The 17,655-nt window shown below is 56.5% G+C and overlaps 1 protein-coding gene across 1 annotated transcript in view; it reads right to left on the bottom strand.

Moving 5' to 3' along the window:
* Window positions 1–11,338: 11,338 nt before the first annotated feature.
* The window catches only part of LOC105493127 (ADAM metallopeptidase with thrombospondin type 1 motif 7), a 57,138-nt gene continuing 50,821 nt past the window's right edge, over window positions 11,339–17,655 (bottom strand). Inside the window, exons 21-25 of the mRNA XM_011760581.3 lie at window positions 16,633–16,785; window positions 16,012–16,185; window positions 15,785–15,931; window positions 14,472–14,634; window positions 11,339–11,709 (exon numbers count right to left, since the gene is read on the bottom strand). Coding sequence (XP_011758883.2) covers window positions 11,552–11,709; window positions 14,472–14,634; window positions 15,785–15,931; window positions 16,012–16,185; window positions 16,633–16,785 — 795 coding nt within the window. The 3' untranslated portion in view covers window positions 11,339–11,551. The remainder of the gene's footprint in view (window positions 11,710–14,471; window positions 14,635–15,784; window positions 15,932–16,011; window positions 16,186–16,632; window positions 16,786–17,655) is intronic.

The following is a 17,655-nucleotide window of genomic DNA, read 5'->3' as shown; positions in this document are numbered from 1 at the left end:
ATGTTATGTGCCTATACAGGATGAATGAATTATTTCAGTCATATGTTGCCTAAATCATAACTTCATGATGCTTGGGAAAGAATCAACAGTTAAAACTTCATGAAGTTCTAATGTGTGTGTTCCAAAATACATCACAGTATTAGGATGTAGGGAGAGATGTATGTGCGCTCCCTGGGGTGTGCAATTCTAGTTACTAGACCATCTGTATTTTTAGCATTTGGCATCCTCATGATACTTTTATAAATATGACATTAATAGGAGAGCAATAATATGATTTTACAGATGAAATAACAGATTTGCCTGCATTCACTGAAAGAGTACAAACATTGGTCCTTCAACTGACTCTTTCAAATTGTATGAATTTATCAATGTATTGGATAAACCCAGTTTCAGAATGATAAAAACTGTCAGACCAAATAGTGTGGGTAATTAGCAGTGGTACAGTTTCTAAATACCGCTCTTTGTGTAGGGATTTTGTCCTATGTTTCAGAAAAAGCTAAAAAGAATGGAAATCCTATGACAATAACTTAAGTGTTTCTTCAAAGCATGCAGTCTTTGCAATACCTCATTCAGCCAAGTATTTGTTCTCTTCCTCATTCGGTATAAGGCAGCTTTCAATCTGCTTAGAAGGCAACATTAGAAGGTTAGAGTTCATCAGAAATACAGAATTTTAAAATGTGAGTTCAACTGAATAAAATCGAATTTCTGTAGGAAGTAAAGAATCAAAATACCTATTTAAAGATTGCAATATATGGTCATTATTTTTAAAGTATCTGATCAAACCTGATAGGTTTTCCAGAAATGAAAAAAAAAATCAGTTCAAAAACTAAAGCTGATTTATAGAAAATGTGAAAATGTAAATCAGCCCTATCCGTAATATTTTCTCTAAAACTTTATCTTACAGAGTCACTTTAAGATGATATAACTATTCAAAAATGTAACTGCTATGTTAATGTTTTAAAATAAGTTAAAACATCTTAAAATATGAATACTGTAGTTTAAAGCAAAGAACCTGGGGGAAGGAAAAGTAGAGAAAGAGATGCCAATTCCAATGCCAAGCTTTATTTGCTGAGTTTTCTTAGAATGACTTTTACCAATTTATGAATTCCTGTCAACAGAATGTATAATGGAAATACTGAAAAACTTTTGTGTAAACTGGAATTATTGACTGCTACTGTGATGCTACTGTAATGTAATAAATTAGGAAATTGTTGCAAAGTGCTGTTTTTGCCGTAAATTTTGTGTGTCTTCAAAACTATGGTATTAAATGTATTGAGACTGTGCAAATGCTGGGCACGCTTGGCATGAGATAATCGTCTTTTGTTTTTACAAAATTGTAACTATGCAAGTGTGTTTATTAAAAGAACAGAAACTAAAAAGAAGTTATGGGAATTTAAGACAGTTGTGGGATGAAACAGTTATGGGATAAAAAATGCTGTGGAAAAGCGGCCAAAAAAGTAGAAAAAGTTTTATGAAAAGTTTTTTTAAGTTATAAGAAGTTATGAGATTTTTTAAAAAGTCATGGGATAAAAATAAAAATAAATAAAAGCAAGCCCCTGTCAGCATAAGCCTGGAGAAGTGAGGCTGGAGTCTTCACCTCCCACCATGTACCAACCACCCCTTCCCAGTCACCCCTTTACCATTAGGGTAGCAAGACAAGACCCCGTCTAATGGAGGGAGACAAACAGACCCTTTGCCATCTTGACCAGGGCCGAGTCCTTAAATTTCTGGATGGTGATGTTTGTTATTGAAGAGCCAGAGGCTGGTGGAGCTGGTTTGTTTGGAGAAGGCCTGATGACCTCCCTACTCTCACCAAAGCAACTTTTCCCTCAGGGGGCCTCGCATCTTCTTATTCAGAGAGGCAGCTGAGGCGGGACAGTGGGGCTAACTGTAGAGCAGGCGAGGGCACGGGCTGCTGGGGTGACCCCCCTTCCCCAGTGTACATATAGTATCTGTGTAACATTTTGTATATTCCGGGGGGTAGGGCTGCCCCCTGTATCGTACCTAGTGGAGGTTGGAGCTGGCATATGAGGAGGAGGTTCTAATCATTATTGATGGCTGGGAAACTTATTTATTGATAGCACAGGACAGAGGAAGGAGGTCGGGATGGGGTTGTGGCTCCCTGGTGATGCGACTCCTGTTTATTTTGCTTTTCATTATGGAATAAATGGATTTAGCCATACTGCTCAGCCTGGTGGGTTCCCGTTTCCCTCACTGGGTGCTGGAGTTTGTGCCACTGAACGAGGAGCCCCAGAGTGTCTGAGCATGTCCAGCTCAGCTGTTGGGAACCTTCCAGGCCTGTTACCTGTATGCTGCCTGGTGACACCTGATGGATTTCATGGGGGCTGCCATGGCACCTATGGGGCACAGTGAGGCCCTGACAGCCAACAGGCTCAGAAGCCTGATCTAGCGGTGGCCAGGAAGGCAGATACCAGCACCCAAGGACACTGACTTCCATCCACCCCAGGCATCTTCCCTTCGGCCTCCCTGCCTCTCTGGCCTATCTGCACTGGGTGGCCTGTTCTGTCTGTCCCTCCAGAGTGACAGGTACCCCGCAGGCTCCTCCAGGCTGAGTTCATAGCCCTGCCCCCTAGTGGCCACAGCCAGCTTCACAGGATAAGAGCCAGCTAAGCTCCAGGGGCTTTCCAGGAAGTGTCCCTTGGAAAGGGTGTGGCCTTTTCACCACTCCCAACAGCACCCTAGAAATGGCTTGGCCTTTTCCCTCCCTGAGCTCCACAGAGAACAGCCAGCAGAGGACACATTCCCCGTCATCCAGAAATGGATCTGATTCTCAGCTGAGGGACAGCAGGACTGGTAGACACTGTCAGCCCACACAGCTGCCTGCACAGCACCCCCATGCTTGGTGGGGGGTGGGAGGGATGGTGGAGGCTGGCTGTCCACAGGCCAGGCATGACAGGGAGGCTCACTGGAGGTGGCGCTCTTTGGAAGGGCAATGTCAAGGGACAGCTTTCTCTTGTTGGGCCACAAGACTCCACCAGGACAGCACGGTGACTGATTCCCAGTGCTAGAGGTGAGGTGGTCGGCCACGTGTAGATGTGTATATATATATATGAGTATTTAGAGCTATTTATAGAACAGGGCAGGGCGTACCACAGAGGGGCACAAGTTTTCAGCAATGGTCACACCTGGATGTGTCAGCTCAGCACTACAACAGACTAAGTCACAGATGAAGGGGGCTGGCTTTGGGCTGGGGAGCCACTGTCAAGTCACAGGACACCCGCCCAGGCAGGCTTGGAAAGGGAGGCCTCCCAGAAGAGGAGGATCTGTTTAGAGGTTGAAGGGGGACCTGGGGCTCTCAGGATGGGATGGACTTGCCTGATCCATTCAGCTGGCAGTTGGAGGAAAGCAGAGAGAAAATGGGTTAAAGAAAAGCCAGAGCCGGAGCTTGTAGTGAGCCGAGTTGGCGCCACTGCACTCCAGCCTGGGCGACAGAGCAAAGACTCCGTCTCAAAAAAAAAAAAAGAAAGAAAAGAAAAGCCAGAGCTGGTGAGGCAAGTGCAGAGCATGGGCGAGCCACAGCAGCTGTGGGAGGGCTGGGGAGGGGAGGCCACAGGTGTGGGTGTGGCAAGGTTCCTAGAAAAGAGGGGCTGGAAGGGAAAGGGGAGGAAGATAGAGGGAGGAGCCAGAGCTTCACAGGTGGTGCCTGGGGGATGTGGCTGCCCTCTGCAGCCCACACACGCTGGCCTCTCTCACGGGACCCAGGAAGTGCACCCATAGTTCAAACCAATGCTCAGCCCCCTTGGGCTTCCCTCTTCTCTGGTCACCCTGTCTTCCAACTCACTGGCCCAGGGCCACCTCTTGCTTGGGGAGCCCCACCCAACAGCCAACTGGCCTGATAAGGAACACTGCTTGAACCAAAATAGTGAAGCTATAAGGGATGGATGGCTGGAGTGAGTGCCAGAGGCCCCTCTGGGTGGTCAGCAAGACCAGGGCCCTCTGAAGGGAGCCTGGGGAAGGCAGGGAGGGCAGGTAGCCGGATGCCACTGGCCATAGACTTATAAATCTATGAGGGGAGCCTCAACTGGTTGATGGGGGGCTGCAGGTGCATAGGTGAAGCTGGGCCCTTCCGACTGGGAAAAGCAGAAGAGGGAGAGTCCATGGCAGGAAAGGCAGGTGGGCTCGCTAGGCGGAGCTCAGCTGGCACTGTGGTCCCATTGGCTGAATAGCACAGACAACCTCTAGGAACAACAGGCCAAGGCGCGTGAGCCCGCTGGCCAGTGGTAGTGCTTCAGTGGGGGCCAGGGACCCTGCCTTTGGTCACACAATAGCAGCTATGATGGCACTTGGGAGGGAGGGAAGGGGGTGGCTGTGTGTCCCTGCCTGGCCTGTGGAGTGTGTTGTGGGATGACCGTGTGTGTGGGACTCTCACCTAGATCGCCACTGGATTGCCGACAGATAGAAGAGGTGGGACCCTGACTATCACCCCTGCTCTGCAGTGGATTCGGCTCTCGGCACTCCCAGGCTGGGAGCTGGATGCCCTGCCCTGGCAGCATGACTCAGACTGCACGACAGGTACGGTGTGCCCAGGATGATGTTCCTAGACCTCTGGCCACCTCAGAGTCCATCCCCACACTCAACCCCCTCCAAGCTCCCAGCCCCTACACCATGAACCACGAGCTCTCTGCCCTCTCTGATGGCTCCAGAGAGCACCCACACCTGCCAGCTTGGGAATGGAACCTGTTTCAAGAGCCCCCAGGCTCAGTCATGGAGGCTGGTACCTGCATCTGGCCGGGACGCTCTGCACCTACAACCAGGAGTCATCCACCAGCCCCTGTGGGTGTGCTAACAGTGGTCGTGTTGATGTCACCGATGATGCTGGGTGCCTCCATCAGCATGTGGTACATGTGCAGCATCTTGTCGCCCGGCTGTGCCTGCTCTGCTGACTCCTCCATCAGTGTGTTCTCATCCCCATGCTAGTACAGGTTGGCCAGCAGTTCTGAGAAGATGAACTCGTTGGTCTGAGAGTGGGCAAAGAGGGAAGGAGGTTAGAACCTGATGCCTGTGCCACCCTGGCCGCCCCGCCGGGCCCTGCTAGGACTGTGTGCTGGACTTGGAGCCCCAAGTATGGCTTTTCAGACGTGGCTTCTACACTGCTTCAACTCGAAGATCTGCCTCCCAACCACCTTTTCCCACTCAGATGGGGACACTGAGGTCCAGAGGAAAAGTCACCTGTCCAATATCACAGATCTGGAAGGGCACCCAGGACCTATCATGCCACCAGGACACCTGTCTACTCAGTTTTTAAAAATTTTTTTTGGAGATAGGATATGGTTCCATCGCCAGGCTGGAGTACAGTGGGCGATATCACCACTCACTGCAGCCTCAAACTCCTGGGCTCAAAGTGATCCTCCAACATCAGCCTGTCAAGTAGCTAGGACTACATGCACATGCCACCACCAAGCCCAGCTAGTTTTAAAACTTTTGCATAGAGACCAAGTCTCACTATGTTGCCCAGACTTGTCTCGAACTCCTGGGCTCAAGCAATCCTTGACTTGGAAGAGCCCTGGGTTTATGGCCTGGGCAGCCAAGTGTTCAGGAACCCTCCCTGGCCACACAGTCATTGCCTGTTCTGGGCCACCCTCGTCCCCTTGACCACAGCTGTTGGCTGCTCTGACGCTGACAGCCGATTTGGACACTGGGAGCTGAGGTGCTGGCTGAGGCCATGCCAGGCTTCCAGGAGGTCGTCACTATTTTTAGGGTCTTTTATTGGGGAGTGGCTTTGTAACAGTTTCAGGCTTACTAATATCACCCACAACAGTGTCCTGATTTCTGCCAAATGAGGAAGGATATGAGAATCATATTTGCTGGGGAAAGTGATTCTGAGTCCTGGGGTGAGCCTGGAGAGTTTCTGTTCATCTCGTGTTGGGTCAGGATTCCTGAGAGTGACACGGAATGAGCTCACCCATGCCGACAGCTAGGGCTGTGTTGGGAGTGCTGCTGCCCTCAGTTCTGTACTGGGTTCCAGGTGCTCCCAGGAGGAGCAGAGGTGAGTGGGCATGGCTCTGGCGAGTGCCCGCCCCTTCCCTGGCACCGCAGGTCGACCTGGCCCCTCCCACACTGCTGGGCCTTGCATGGTCCTGCAGCACCTCCTTGTGAATGGCTCGTGATACGGTCTCCCCTGCAGCTTGCTTTAGAAAGCAGGGTCGCCAGACTGACAGGTGTTTTAAAGAGTGCTGAGGCATGGCAGCAGGCTCCCTGATGTTATCAAGACTGCAGGGGCCCATAACCCGCCTGTGGGCTGCAGCCTCAGTGTTTTAATGAGCTCCCCAGACTAGAGGTTGCAAGGAGGCCAGTCCTGCAGCACAGTGAGTGGCCTTCAGAAACACAGGGAGGGAGTTGTGTGGTCAGCTGCATTCAGGAGACGGGGATTAAACAGGATTGAACCAGGCTCTGTAGCAGAACTTCTGGGAGCCTTTCAAGGTGCTGAGCATCGTCTCCCAAATTTAGCTGACCACGGGGCGCCTTCTCATCTCCCAGAGGAATCTTCCAGGCCTGAGGCAGAGGTGGGGTCTGGCTTCCCAGGTGCCAGCCTGGGCTCAGAGGCCTCTGTCAGCTCCTGACTGAGGAGCAAATGAAGAATTACACTTCGGGCTCACGTTCTGCAGCACAGGAGGGGTGGGCGCCTTTGGTTTGGGGTTTGTGGGGGCTGTGCGCTGATAGCTATGGGGGAGAAAGTGCTGGTGAGTGGGGACCCTGTGCCCCGTTCACATGAAGCCTCCTCCCGCCTGGTGGGGCTGGCAGCCTGGTCCGCAGAGCCAGGCAGGAGGTGGAACCTGAGAAATCCACAAGCGGGGACCCCTGTGCTCGGGTCTTCCCTGTTCTCTGGTGCTCCCATGTTCTAGAACACACGCTGGGGAATTCGGAATTTAAATAAAGCTGGCCTTTCTGACCTTGAGCCTCTGGACGAGAGTTAAGCATGTCCAGGTAGCGGGGTTTGGAAACACAGAAGGCTGCGCCCTCGTGTGCGCCGTGTGTTGACAGGAACCCAGGCGGCTGACGGCAGCAGGAGCAAATGGCCTGCTCCACTAGGGACGGGCAGGAAGTCCTTCGGGGCATTTCTGTTTCATCACAGCTTTTCCTGGGGCTGGTGAGTCTGTTGGGCCTTCAGTTGACAGGAAAGGAACGAGCCCCTGTTGCTGGATGCAGAGCATCTGGGGCCTGGCAGAATCCAGAGAGGGGAAGATGGTGGCCCCGTGTTGGAGGAACTGGCTTATTTTGTGATCCCCAGAGACCAGCGTGGCTGACTCCTTAGTGCTAGAAATCCATAGCCAGGCCTCAGGACAGCTTTTGGTTTTATTTTTATTAAGCCACTGACCAGTGGTTAGGAGCAAGTGATCACAACCTTAACATTTTTATTGTAAATTGGAGCCTTGACCTGGGGATAATGTGAAACCCACAAGCTGCACGTTTCTCTGTAGACTGCATCTGGACACTTGTCACATTGCCGAGTGGCTCTGACAGTCATCGCCAGGACTGCCTGGGCCTGTGTTCATTCCCCCAGTCAATCAGTCCTGGGACACAGACGTCCCGGACTCAAGCCCGGTGCCAGGCCTCATGCCTACCTGAGGATGCAGACACATCCGCACCTGTCATCACCATGCAAGTGCCGGGCACTCTTCTCGGTGCTTATGTGTGGGAACTCGAGTAATCCCACACACTAGGAGGTGGCACTACTGTCATCCCCAGTGTGCAGATGAGGAATCAGAGGCCAGAAAAGGGGGTGACTTCAGTCACACAGCAAGCATGTGGCAGAGCTGGAGTCCAGGCTGTCATTCTGAACCTGCCCCTGGCTGGGCCATTGTTTCTTGTCACCTCTCTGCAGAAGATGGGCCTCATTCCCTACGTCAGACTCCCAGCCTGGCCAGTGCTCTTCCCACCCTGCCCCAGGCCATCTGCTGTGCCTGTGAGGGCTGTGTGTGAGCACTCACGTGAGCGCTGCTGATTCTCTTGTCTCTCCCCTGTGTCCTGCCAGAAAGCAGTTGAACCTCTGTTAATACTTTTGTATGCTTTCACTACAGTTTACATTTTTATAGGCTATTTTCTCAAGGTGTTTCTAGATTCCACATATCTATTTTATATAACAAGTTCTTACGTTATGTGTGTGACTCCCTTGTATCTGTGCCAGCCTGAGCCTCCAAGTTGCTCTTCCCTCTGGCCCTGACTCTCAGCGACTCGCTGTTGTGATGTGCGGGCCCACTTCTTACCCCAGGTAGCCCCGGGCGCTGCCTGTAGTCATGCTGACAGCTGTACAGTAGCCGCCAAGACTGCTGATGGCTGGAGACGGTTCTGGTTCCAACTACGGTATATTGATATAGGAAGTATTCTAGACAGATGCTCGGTTGGGTTTTCTAACTACAAGTTTGTATGGCACAGATCCCCACCCACCATCCTATAGTTTTGTCTTCCTGTGTGTTCCGGGACTTCTGGGCAGCTGGGCCTGCCCGGGGAAGTCCTTGCAGGTGGGAGGCCATACAGAGACCTAGTGTGTGCCACTGAGTGTCCCACCCCTGCTGGGCAACTGGAGGACTGCAGGGGGCGCCAGGTGACTCTCCTTTTATATCATAGCAGCTCCTGTGCTGACCTTCAAGTTACATTTTGGAACTGTAATACTAAGGAAGAAATAAACTAATTTGTATGATATTCTGCACTGAAATTCCATTATAGTCACTAGTGATGAGGCTCACCCCAAGGGCTTGGAGGGTGGACCAGGGCTTATTGGTGTTGGGGGGTGAGGAGGGGCTCTCTGACCTTCCAGCCTGGTGTTTCTGGGTGTCCCTGCCCTTGGCTCACCCTGGGGCGGGTACGTCAGGATGCCTTTCCCAGCAGTGGCAGCCTTTGGAGTCCCCAAGAACCATGGCCAAGCTGCAGGTGTGGGCTGGGGGCACCAAGGTGGGAAGCTAGGAGCTGGAGACTCCCTGTGTCCAGATAACACCCCACCCAGCCACAAAGAACAGGCACGCCTCCTTCCGCCAGCTGTGCCATGCCCTGCCTGAGTCACAGGCTTGTTTGTCTCCTGCCTGGACTGACAGCTCAGGCCCAGCTGCCACCGGAGACACCCCCAGCCGTCAGTGGAAAACACCCAAGAATGATGAAGACCAAAGGGGTTCCCATAGGGGTGTTTCAGGGGTGGCTCCCGCAAGGATTCCCAGACAGGGCAAGGCAAGGCCTGGCAGGCTTTTCCCTTCTGGGGACATGGATTCAGCGAGGCTGGGGGTTCCCAAAGTCACACAGCACAGCAGCGGCGGCAGAGCTGGGACAGGGACTGGCTCAGTGTGTGGGTCAGGAGCAAGTCGACAGGCTCTGCTCCCCACCCCTTGGAAGGGGCTGCCACCAGGGGCAGTTCTGACTAAGGCCCGGGAAGCCATGACTCAGAGCATGGGTCCCCAGGGTCTCTTTGGGCCAGCCGGGCTGCTGTAGACAGACAGGAAGCACTCCTGACGCTCCTCCACCCGCGGGCAGCGCAGCGGGGCTGGACTCACGCTAGCTTGCCCAGCAACTTGCTTTCCTGCGTGAACTCTGGCAGGCTGCCCGCTTTGTGCAAAGCCGCCGCTGGGGCCTGCTCGGGGCCCTCTCCCTCTTCCACCTGCTCAGGGTGGCCTGGAGCTTGGAGGTGGGCAGTTGGAGCCTAGGATGGGCCTGTGTCAGCAGGGCATGTGCCCTTGGGCCAATTACTTCCTCTCAGAGCCTTGGGCTCCTCCTCTGAGGATGGGGTGTGTTGGTGTGAAACGAGGTGAGCATGTTGAATTGGGGAGCAGCAGGACACGCACCTGCAGGCAGCCACCCTGCTCACGCTCCCTCCCTCCCTTCCAAGTCCTTGGACAGACACTCATCGCAAAAGATTCAGCCTCTGATACTGTTTCTTGGTCTTAGTCCCTAAGGAGTCTTTTTTTTTTTTTTTTTTTTGAGATGGAGTCTCACTCTGTTGCCCAGGATGGGGTGTAAAGGCGCGATCTCAGCTCTCTGCAACCTCTGCCTCCTGGGTTCAAGTGATTCTCCTTCCTCAGCCTCCTGAGTAGCTGGGATTGCAGGTGCCCACCACCGCACCCGGCTAATTTTTGTATTTCTAGCAGAGACAGGGTTTTGCCACATTGGCCAGGCTGGTTTCAAACTCCTGACCTCAGGTGATCCGCCCACCTAGCCTCCCAAAGCACTGGGATTACAAGCGTGAGCCACTGCACCCAGCCAGGAGTGATTTTCAGTGGTGTCTCCTCCATCCCCAGCATACACCCAGCCCTGAGTGGCCGTGGCTGCCACATGCAGGCTCCAGGGCCACACTCGCCTTTCGTCCAGGGATGTCATATGCTGGAGATAGAATGTGAGAGGTAACCCCTGTAGGCTGCAGGGTGACCTCTCTGAACCTTAGTGTCCCCACCTGGAGAAGGGGCATAACACCTTCCAGGGGGAGGGCTGAGGAGGAAATTGTCAACAACTGAGTCCAAGGCTCATAGACAGAGGGTAGGGTCAGCTCCAGGGCTGGGCCTGGGCCTGGGAGGACAGTGTCTGCCCCTTCCCCAGCCTCCTGCCCCTGGCCAGGACAGGACCCTTTTCAAAACACATTCATGCTCATCTGTTCCCTGCTGTGGGCACCACTGTCTGGCTCCATGGGACTAGATTTTATGGGAGGGGAAGGGGCTGTGGGTAGGAAGGTGCCAGGTGCTGGACCATCGATCAGCGTGGTAGGAACCTGTTGCTGGGGCTGGTGGTGGGAAAGGGGCCACCCCGAGGCAGTGGCAATTAGCCCAGCCCTATCTCTGGGCACAGAGATGAAGGGACACATGGGGACACAGTAGGGCACAGCTGGCCAGCCTGCTCTTCCCCTCTCTGCCTGCTTTTTGTAGAAGAGTCAACAGATAGAACAGACAGGGCCAGGGAGGTGCCCCCGGGGGCCCCAGTCCCCATCACTCCAGGGGGCAGTCCCTGCAAGTGACAAGATGGGCCCAATCCCTGTGGAACAGGTCTCTGAGGACCACAGAGTGGGGCCCCAGCGGACGCTGGGAGCCTGAGCTGGAGGCGGGCAGCAAGTAAGGGCCAAGCTGTGCCCCTGCCCAGAAGACCTTCCTGCCCCCAGCACCCCACCCTCTGCACACAGGCCTCCCTGGGCAGCAGCCCCCGGCTTCCAAGGCCTTCTGTGCCTCACCAGACGCCATGCTCTCATGGACCCGACTGCTGCTCTGCCCACTGCAGATGTGCCCCAGAGGAGCACGTGAAAAGCCGCGCCTGCCAAGGTGCTGCCGTGGTGGAGTTTTGGGCAGAGGGGCTGGGGGAAGAGTTTCTGACTTTTAAGATTCTCCAAATCCAGGATGAAGTCACACTGTGCTTTGGAATGGTAGATGCTCATTTATGTAAAATCGTAATAAATGTTACACGAACTGTTAGAATAAAAAAATACCTTTTTTGATGGGGAGGAGGTCCCCAGCCTGCCGCTGGGTAGGGAGAGGGTTAGCACCATTAGGGCGCAGGGGGCGGGAGCTCCGCCACAGCCCATGGTGGGCACTGAGGTCTGTCGGTCAGTCTGTGCATCCTGGCACAGTCAGCGGCGGGCAACCCGCTGATGGCCTCGGGAGGGGACGCCGTGGCTGGGCGGAGAGCATGAGCGGCAGCACTGCATGCGGATGGTCGGCAGCTGGCAGCGGCCCAGTAGGCGCAGCCTCTCACAGAACCCGAAGGACAGGCGGTCCCGCTCACAGCCTGGAGTGGGGGGCAGAGAGGCATCAGAATCAGTGGTTTAGGGTACCCAGAACCTGGCTCCCCACCCCAACCACCTTAAGGAGGCTCCAGCAGCTCCCCACCAAGTAGAGAGCCTCGGTTTTTGGAGTGGCTCGCGAACCGGAGTTGCAGGTCTCCAGCTGTTGCTGTTTCTGTCCCACCTACTCATGACCAACCCCAGGACTCGAGAACGGGTGCTCCTGGGCTGAGGTTTCTGGAGGAAAGGTCCTGAGACCCACCCTGATGCCCTCACATGCCCGTGAAAGAGCCTGCCCAGGGCGACTCCCTGCCACCCCATCTCCATCCTTGCTCACCCCTGGTGTTCCCCAACAGATCCTGCCACAGAACTGCGGTCCCGGGGCCTCCTGCCAGCCTGCAGTGGCCTCTGTCCCCGACTCCCACCACCACCCCCTGCCCCAGTACATCTGTCCTGCCAGGCCTCTGTGGCCACCTCCAGCCACGGGGGCTGTACTCAGCCTCGGGTTCTGGGTCACAGGGTCCCATCTCCTAGACCAGCCTCCCACTTCTCAGGTGGGCCACGAAGCCTAGAGTGAGTGGGCCTTACAGGCTGTCAGCCGAAACCAGGGACTGAGCCCAGGCCCACTGGGGAGGGAGGCCAGCTCCAGGCTGTGCTCATCAGGGCTGAGGCTTGGCTGGGCCCTCCTGCCCCAAGTTATCAGAGCTATTTTGGGAAGTGGCTTGTTCCCAGCCTCCTGGCCTTGCTCCTGATGCCACTGCCACTGCTGACAGACCCCAACTGTTGCCCGGGCCCTGCTTATTCCAGCAGACCTCCCTAGGGAGGAGGAGCAGGAGGGCAGCAGCCCCTGGGACATCCCCCAGGCCCGGCAGAGGGCACAAGGCAGCAGGCAGGCTCCTCCACCCCAACTCCAGGCAGAGCTCCAAAGTGTACATCTGCAGGCATGCATCCTGGTCACCCCGGGGTGACCTCAGATACGCTGCTTCACCTCTTGGGCCTTGGTTCCCTCCTCTGTCAACCCCACCTCCACAGCAAACGGATGTGGCCATGCTGTGTCATTGCAGTGACCACACACACACCAGTTTCCTGGCTTTCCACATGTCCCGCCAACTGTCCCACAGACCAGCAAAACATCCTGGGAATTCCAGGTCTGGAAGTCCAAGATACCTTCCCAGCCGCCCCTCCACTGTTCACTGGTGGCAGAAAACTCCTCACTTAGGACAGCTTCTAGTTCAGCCACCTAACCAGCCCCCATAGCCCACTCCCTGCAGCCCACTCACACCCGCCCCTGGGAGACCTTGCAAGCCCAGAGCCTCCTGGGCCATCCGTCCTTGGTTCTAGGCTGCCAGGCGCCTCAGTTCCTGTTCTCTACCCCATCTGGTCCTCATCCCCGGGGGTCATAACCACCCTGCTCCCTCTGGCCAGCCCTAACCCTGAAGGTGAGAGAGATGGTGCCAGCACCCAGCTTAGGCGACACACAGGAGCACTCTGAGATGCTGGCTAGGTGCATGCTGAGGGCAGGCAGGACAGGGTGGGGGCACTGCCACTGGGCCTTGAGGTTTGAGGCAGGAAGGCCACCCCTGCCAGAGGCAGGGTAACGAGGCATGGCAGGGGCCACTCTGAGCCTGAATGAGGGCTGCCCAGGAGCCAGTGCAGATAGAGAAGGCTGTATTGGACAAGGGGAGAAGGCAGACCGGGGAGATTGCAGGGGGCCCCGAATGCCAGCTTGAGGGCCCTGGCTGAGGACTCTGTCCTAGGGGTAGGGAGCAGACAGCCAATAGCACAGGGGCCACAACTCCTCACGCCACAGCTTCTGGATTCCTTAGACTGGCAGGGTTGGCCCCAGGCCCTCTCCCTGACCTTGCAATTGGGGATGACAGTGGCTTTGGCAGAGGGGAAGAAGCCACTTTGCCTGAGTATCCCCTCGATGCCCACGCAGTGCTGGGCCCTTCATGCCCAGACTTCATTTATGCAAGGATGGGGCTTGGCAGCCCCTTTATTCAGCACATGAAGGCCTGAGAGGGAAATGGAGCCCAAGGCCACACAGCTGGCGAGGGGAGCCTAGGTGACACTCCAGGGCCACCCCATTTTCTGCCCTCAGCACTGCTGAGAGCAGCTGGGGCTGCAGGAAGGAAGTGTATGAGAGTGTGTGTGTGTGTGTGTGTGTGTGTGTGTGTGGCAGCAGCGGGGTTGTGGAGAACCACCTCTAGCTCAGGCCCTTCCACCAGGACCCAGCTGGCCAGGAAACCCCCCACCACTGGGATTAGCAGAACCCTGGAAGGGAGGCCCTTCCTGCCTCAAACCCCATTACCTCATCAGCAGGGCCCTGAAAGGGAGGCCCTTCCTGCGGCTCCATTGCTCACTCTAGGCAGTCCTCTGGCCAGGGAATGGACAGGCCAGGGCTAGGGACAGGGACTCACCCAGGCCCAGTTTTCATACAGCCTCAGGGACATCCCTGGTCTCACTGTGAAGACTGAGACCCAGAGGGGAAAGAGCTTACCCAGGTTCACACAGCAAATCAGGGGCCAGGGCCACTCCCTCTACTCCCCCGAGGTCAGACAGCTGCCTGCGGGATGTTGTATGACTGGGACTTCCCTTGACTGACTCCCAGCACAGCCCAGCCTCCAGCATGGCATCCTGTGGCATCAGGATTTTCAGTGGCCACATGGCTCCTGAGCCCAGACGCAATGGTTTGACGACCCAATTTCCCCATCGCCCTCCCCGCCCTACCTCACTTCAGTAGAGATCCTGGGGTCAGGGGACTCACGGGGAAGCTCGACGGGTTCACAATCCTCGGTGCCACACGGCCGGGAGCTCTCAGGCCAGGCCTCGTGACCACACTGGTCGCTGTCTTCCTCTGGCAGCCCCGTCTGGGTGTTGACACACTTGACCAGGCGCCGCTGGACGCCACCACCACAGGGGGCTGAGCACTGGGGGGAGTGGGGGAGGAATGAGTTTCTCCGGGGCCAGTCCTAACAATGGGGACAGTGACACCTCCTCTGGGAAGCCATCCCTGCGCCCTGTGCCTGACAGGCCTGCCCTTGCTCCCTGAGTGCCTCCTGGAGGACCTGGTCCCACTCCTAGAGCCCACTTGGTGCTGGAACCCCACTCTCACTTGTGGGATCAGCTCCTGCAGAGGGGAGGGGCATGAGAACAGTGGGACAGCCCTCGGGGTTGCTGGGCAGTGAGCCCCTCACCAGGGACATGCCTGAGAGGCCTGGGCAGGGGCCCCGGGATGGAGCCCTGATGCAGCGGTGGGCAGAGATGTGGGCGAGACACCACTGTGCCCGAGGAACAGGGCAGAGGACCTGCAGCAGCCCTTGGGCAGGAGGGGAGGAGACAGGTTTCACAACCGGGGCCCAGCCCACCAGGCTTCGTTGTTATCAGGTGTGGGTCTGAAAGCCCTAAACATGCGCTGAGTCTGTGCCAGTGTCGTACTGTGCCCAGCCCTGTGCTTTGTTGTGTTCGTTCATTTAATCTTCCCAACCCTCCTCTCCCAAGCTGTCCCAATTTTACAGATGAAAAAACAGTGACCTAGCAAAGCAAAGCAACCTGCCCAGAGTCACTCAGCAGCCAGTGGGACAAAGACTCAACGCTGGCCCAGCTGACTCCAGGACCCAGTTCAGGGCCCAAATCTGAGACGCCTGAACCCCTGAGTTCCAAACAGGCCTGGCAGAAGGTGTCCTGCCCATCTGAGGGCCCTCTCCCGCCCCCTTCTGCCGCTGGCCTTTGCTGGGCTCCCTGATACCCCCAAGCTCGTCATTCCTGCCTCAGACTTCACACCTGCTATCCCCTTGATCCCTGTCCTTGGCATCACTGACTCCTCCCTCGGGTCTCAACCCCAGACCCCTCCTTGGAAGGCCTTCCCTGACATCACAGCACACGTGCCCTTTCCTTGTCTGTTTCTCCCTGGCAGGTGTGAGCACCAGTGGGCGGGGCCTCGTCCAGTCACTGCTGCATGCGCAGGGGCCACAGAGAGCCTGGCTCACAGCACACACTCAAAAGATCCTTCACCCAACCCAGGACCGACCAGGTGCCATCACGCACTTGCTCCCTGCTCCTCCACTCAGCCCGGCTCACCTGGCCCCAGGGCCCCACCACCCACTGTGTGCAGGGGTGGGTGTTGCAGGGCCGTGTGGTGTTGGGTCTCAGCGCCTCCTCGCAGAGGCCTGGCTCTGGACAGGTCACCAGACGCTGCTGCTCACCACCGCCACAGGCCTCGGAGCACTGGGTGGGCAGGGAAGCAGTCAGGGCACAGCCAGCATCTGAGGGCGTCCCCTCCCCCCAACTGAACCCCCAGGCCTCACCTCCCTCCAGGAAGAGGTGTACCAGCTGAGGCAGGGCTGGGCCCCGCAGGGCCTGTGCGCAGGTGGCTTGGCAGGCCCGGGCTGACAGTGGAAGGGCCGCAGCAGCCGGAGGTCCCGTGTGTCCACACACTGCACATCCCGCACTGAGGAACCTCCGCCGCAGCTGCGAGAGCACTGGGGACCGAGAGACGTGTGGGGACACATCCCCAGGTGCAGGCCCACAGGTGTGACCCCGTGAGGCGTGTGGCGGGAAAGGCATCAGGCCCACGCCCCAGCCCGGGGCAAATCCCTGAAAAGCCCCAGCGAGAGGCCAAGGCTGGCCCGCCCCAGGCAAAAGGTGGCATGGCCAGGGGCTGCCAGGGGCGGGGACAGACAGAGAAAGGGAGGAACAAAGGCAAGCTGGTAAAAGACAAGTCCAGATGGGGTCAAAAATACAGAGGAAAGGAAACAGGCCAAGCCAGACACAGACTCCCAAGAGATTCAGAATCCGGTGTGATCGGGCACACAGACGTGCAGCCTGGAGCCCTCCCCTGTCCTGCTGCTTTTGGAACACAGGCCGCGGGGAACCAGGGCTCCAACCCATGCCCTGGGAATGCCTGTCCTAGCTCCATCCTCACGCACCTTACTCCAGTTGCCTGAGTGCCAGGTGGCACAGGGCCGCAGGTGGCAGCGGCGGGCAGGCTGGGGCCGGCCAGCGGGGGCGCAGTCCTCATCCCGGCCAGAGCTACAGCGCACCGACCTCCAGACAGCACCCAGGCCACAGGTGGTGGAGCACTGCGGGGCACAGACCCGTGAAAGCCAGGCAGATCCCATCCCCGCCAGGCCTCTACAGCCAGGAAACCACCCACCTAGCCTAGCGAGACCTCAGCAAGACAGGGGCCCTCTTCTGGGCCTCACTTTCCTTATTTGCAAGATAGGCTCCTCCACCCACCTCCCAGGAAGACCGTGAGAATGAAAAGTCAAATCCCCCCAGCAACCAACCGTCCCTGCTCACATGGGACAAAGGGCCTGTGTTCCAGTGTCATTGGTGCAGAGGTGGGGGAGGGGACCCTGTGGGCACCCCTGACCAGCTGTCCTGACCAGCCTCGTCACTTCCCAGAGGCACCAGGGAAGGAAGGCTGGGTCCTGGGACAAGCAGCCAAATCGCTGGCAATCGATGTGCAAAACAAGTCCTGTGGGCCTCAGCCTGCCCCTTCCCACCCCCAAATTAGGGATCTGAACAGAAGCTTGCTTCTCCTGCAGTGACCATCTGGGGACCCAGGGAGGGGGCCCTGGCCAGCTTCTTTCATGCAGCTCAGATGCCTGCAGGTCACTGTCAAAGGAGGGTGAAGTCACTTAGGGCAGAGCCAGGTGGCAGTGGGCTGAGCCCCGCCTGGAGGAGCCAGGCCGAGCCTCAGGGAAGCTGCTGCCTGCTAGGCAGGACTGGGCCTGGCAGCCATGCGGGGACCCTCCCCATTACACAGCTGTCTGAGCCAGTTGCACCCTGGGGTGGGCTGTGCTGCCAGAGCGTGCCTGCCCCTGCCTTCCCTGAGGCCTCCTGTGCTGCCCAGAAATGGGCCCCAGGGTCCCCTCATTCCCTTAATCCTGGGAACTCCTGCCCCAAGAGAGGCGAGACAGATGGCGCCTGTGTCCCACTCTGCTCAT

Source organism: Macaca nemestrina, chromosome 7 (genome assembly GCF_043159975.1).
Source record: "Macaca nemestrina isolate mMacNem1 chromosome 7, mMacNem.hap1, whole genome shotgun sequence".
Lineage (NCBI taxonomy): Eukaryota > Metazoa > Chordata > Mammalia > Primates > Cercopithecidae > Macaca > Macaca nemestrina.
Note: the sequence above shows the minus strand (reverse complement) of the source record. Positions and strands in the feature narration are given on the sequence as shown.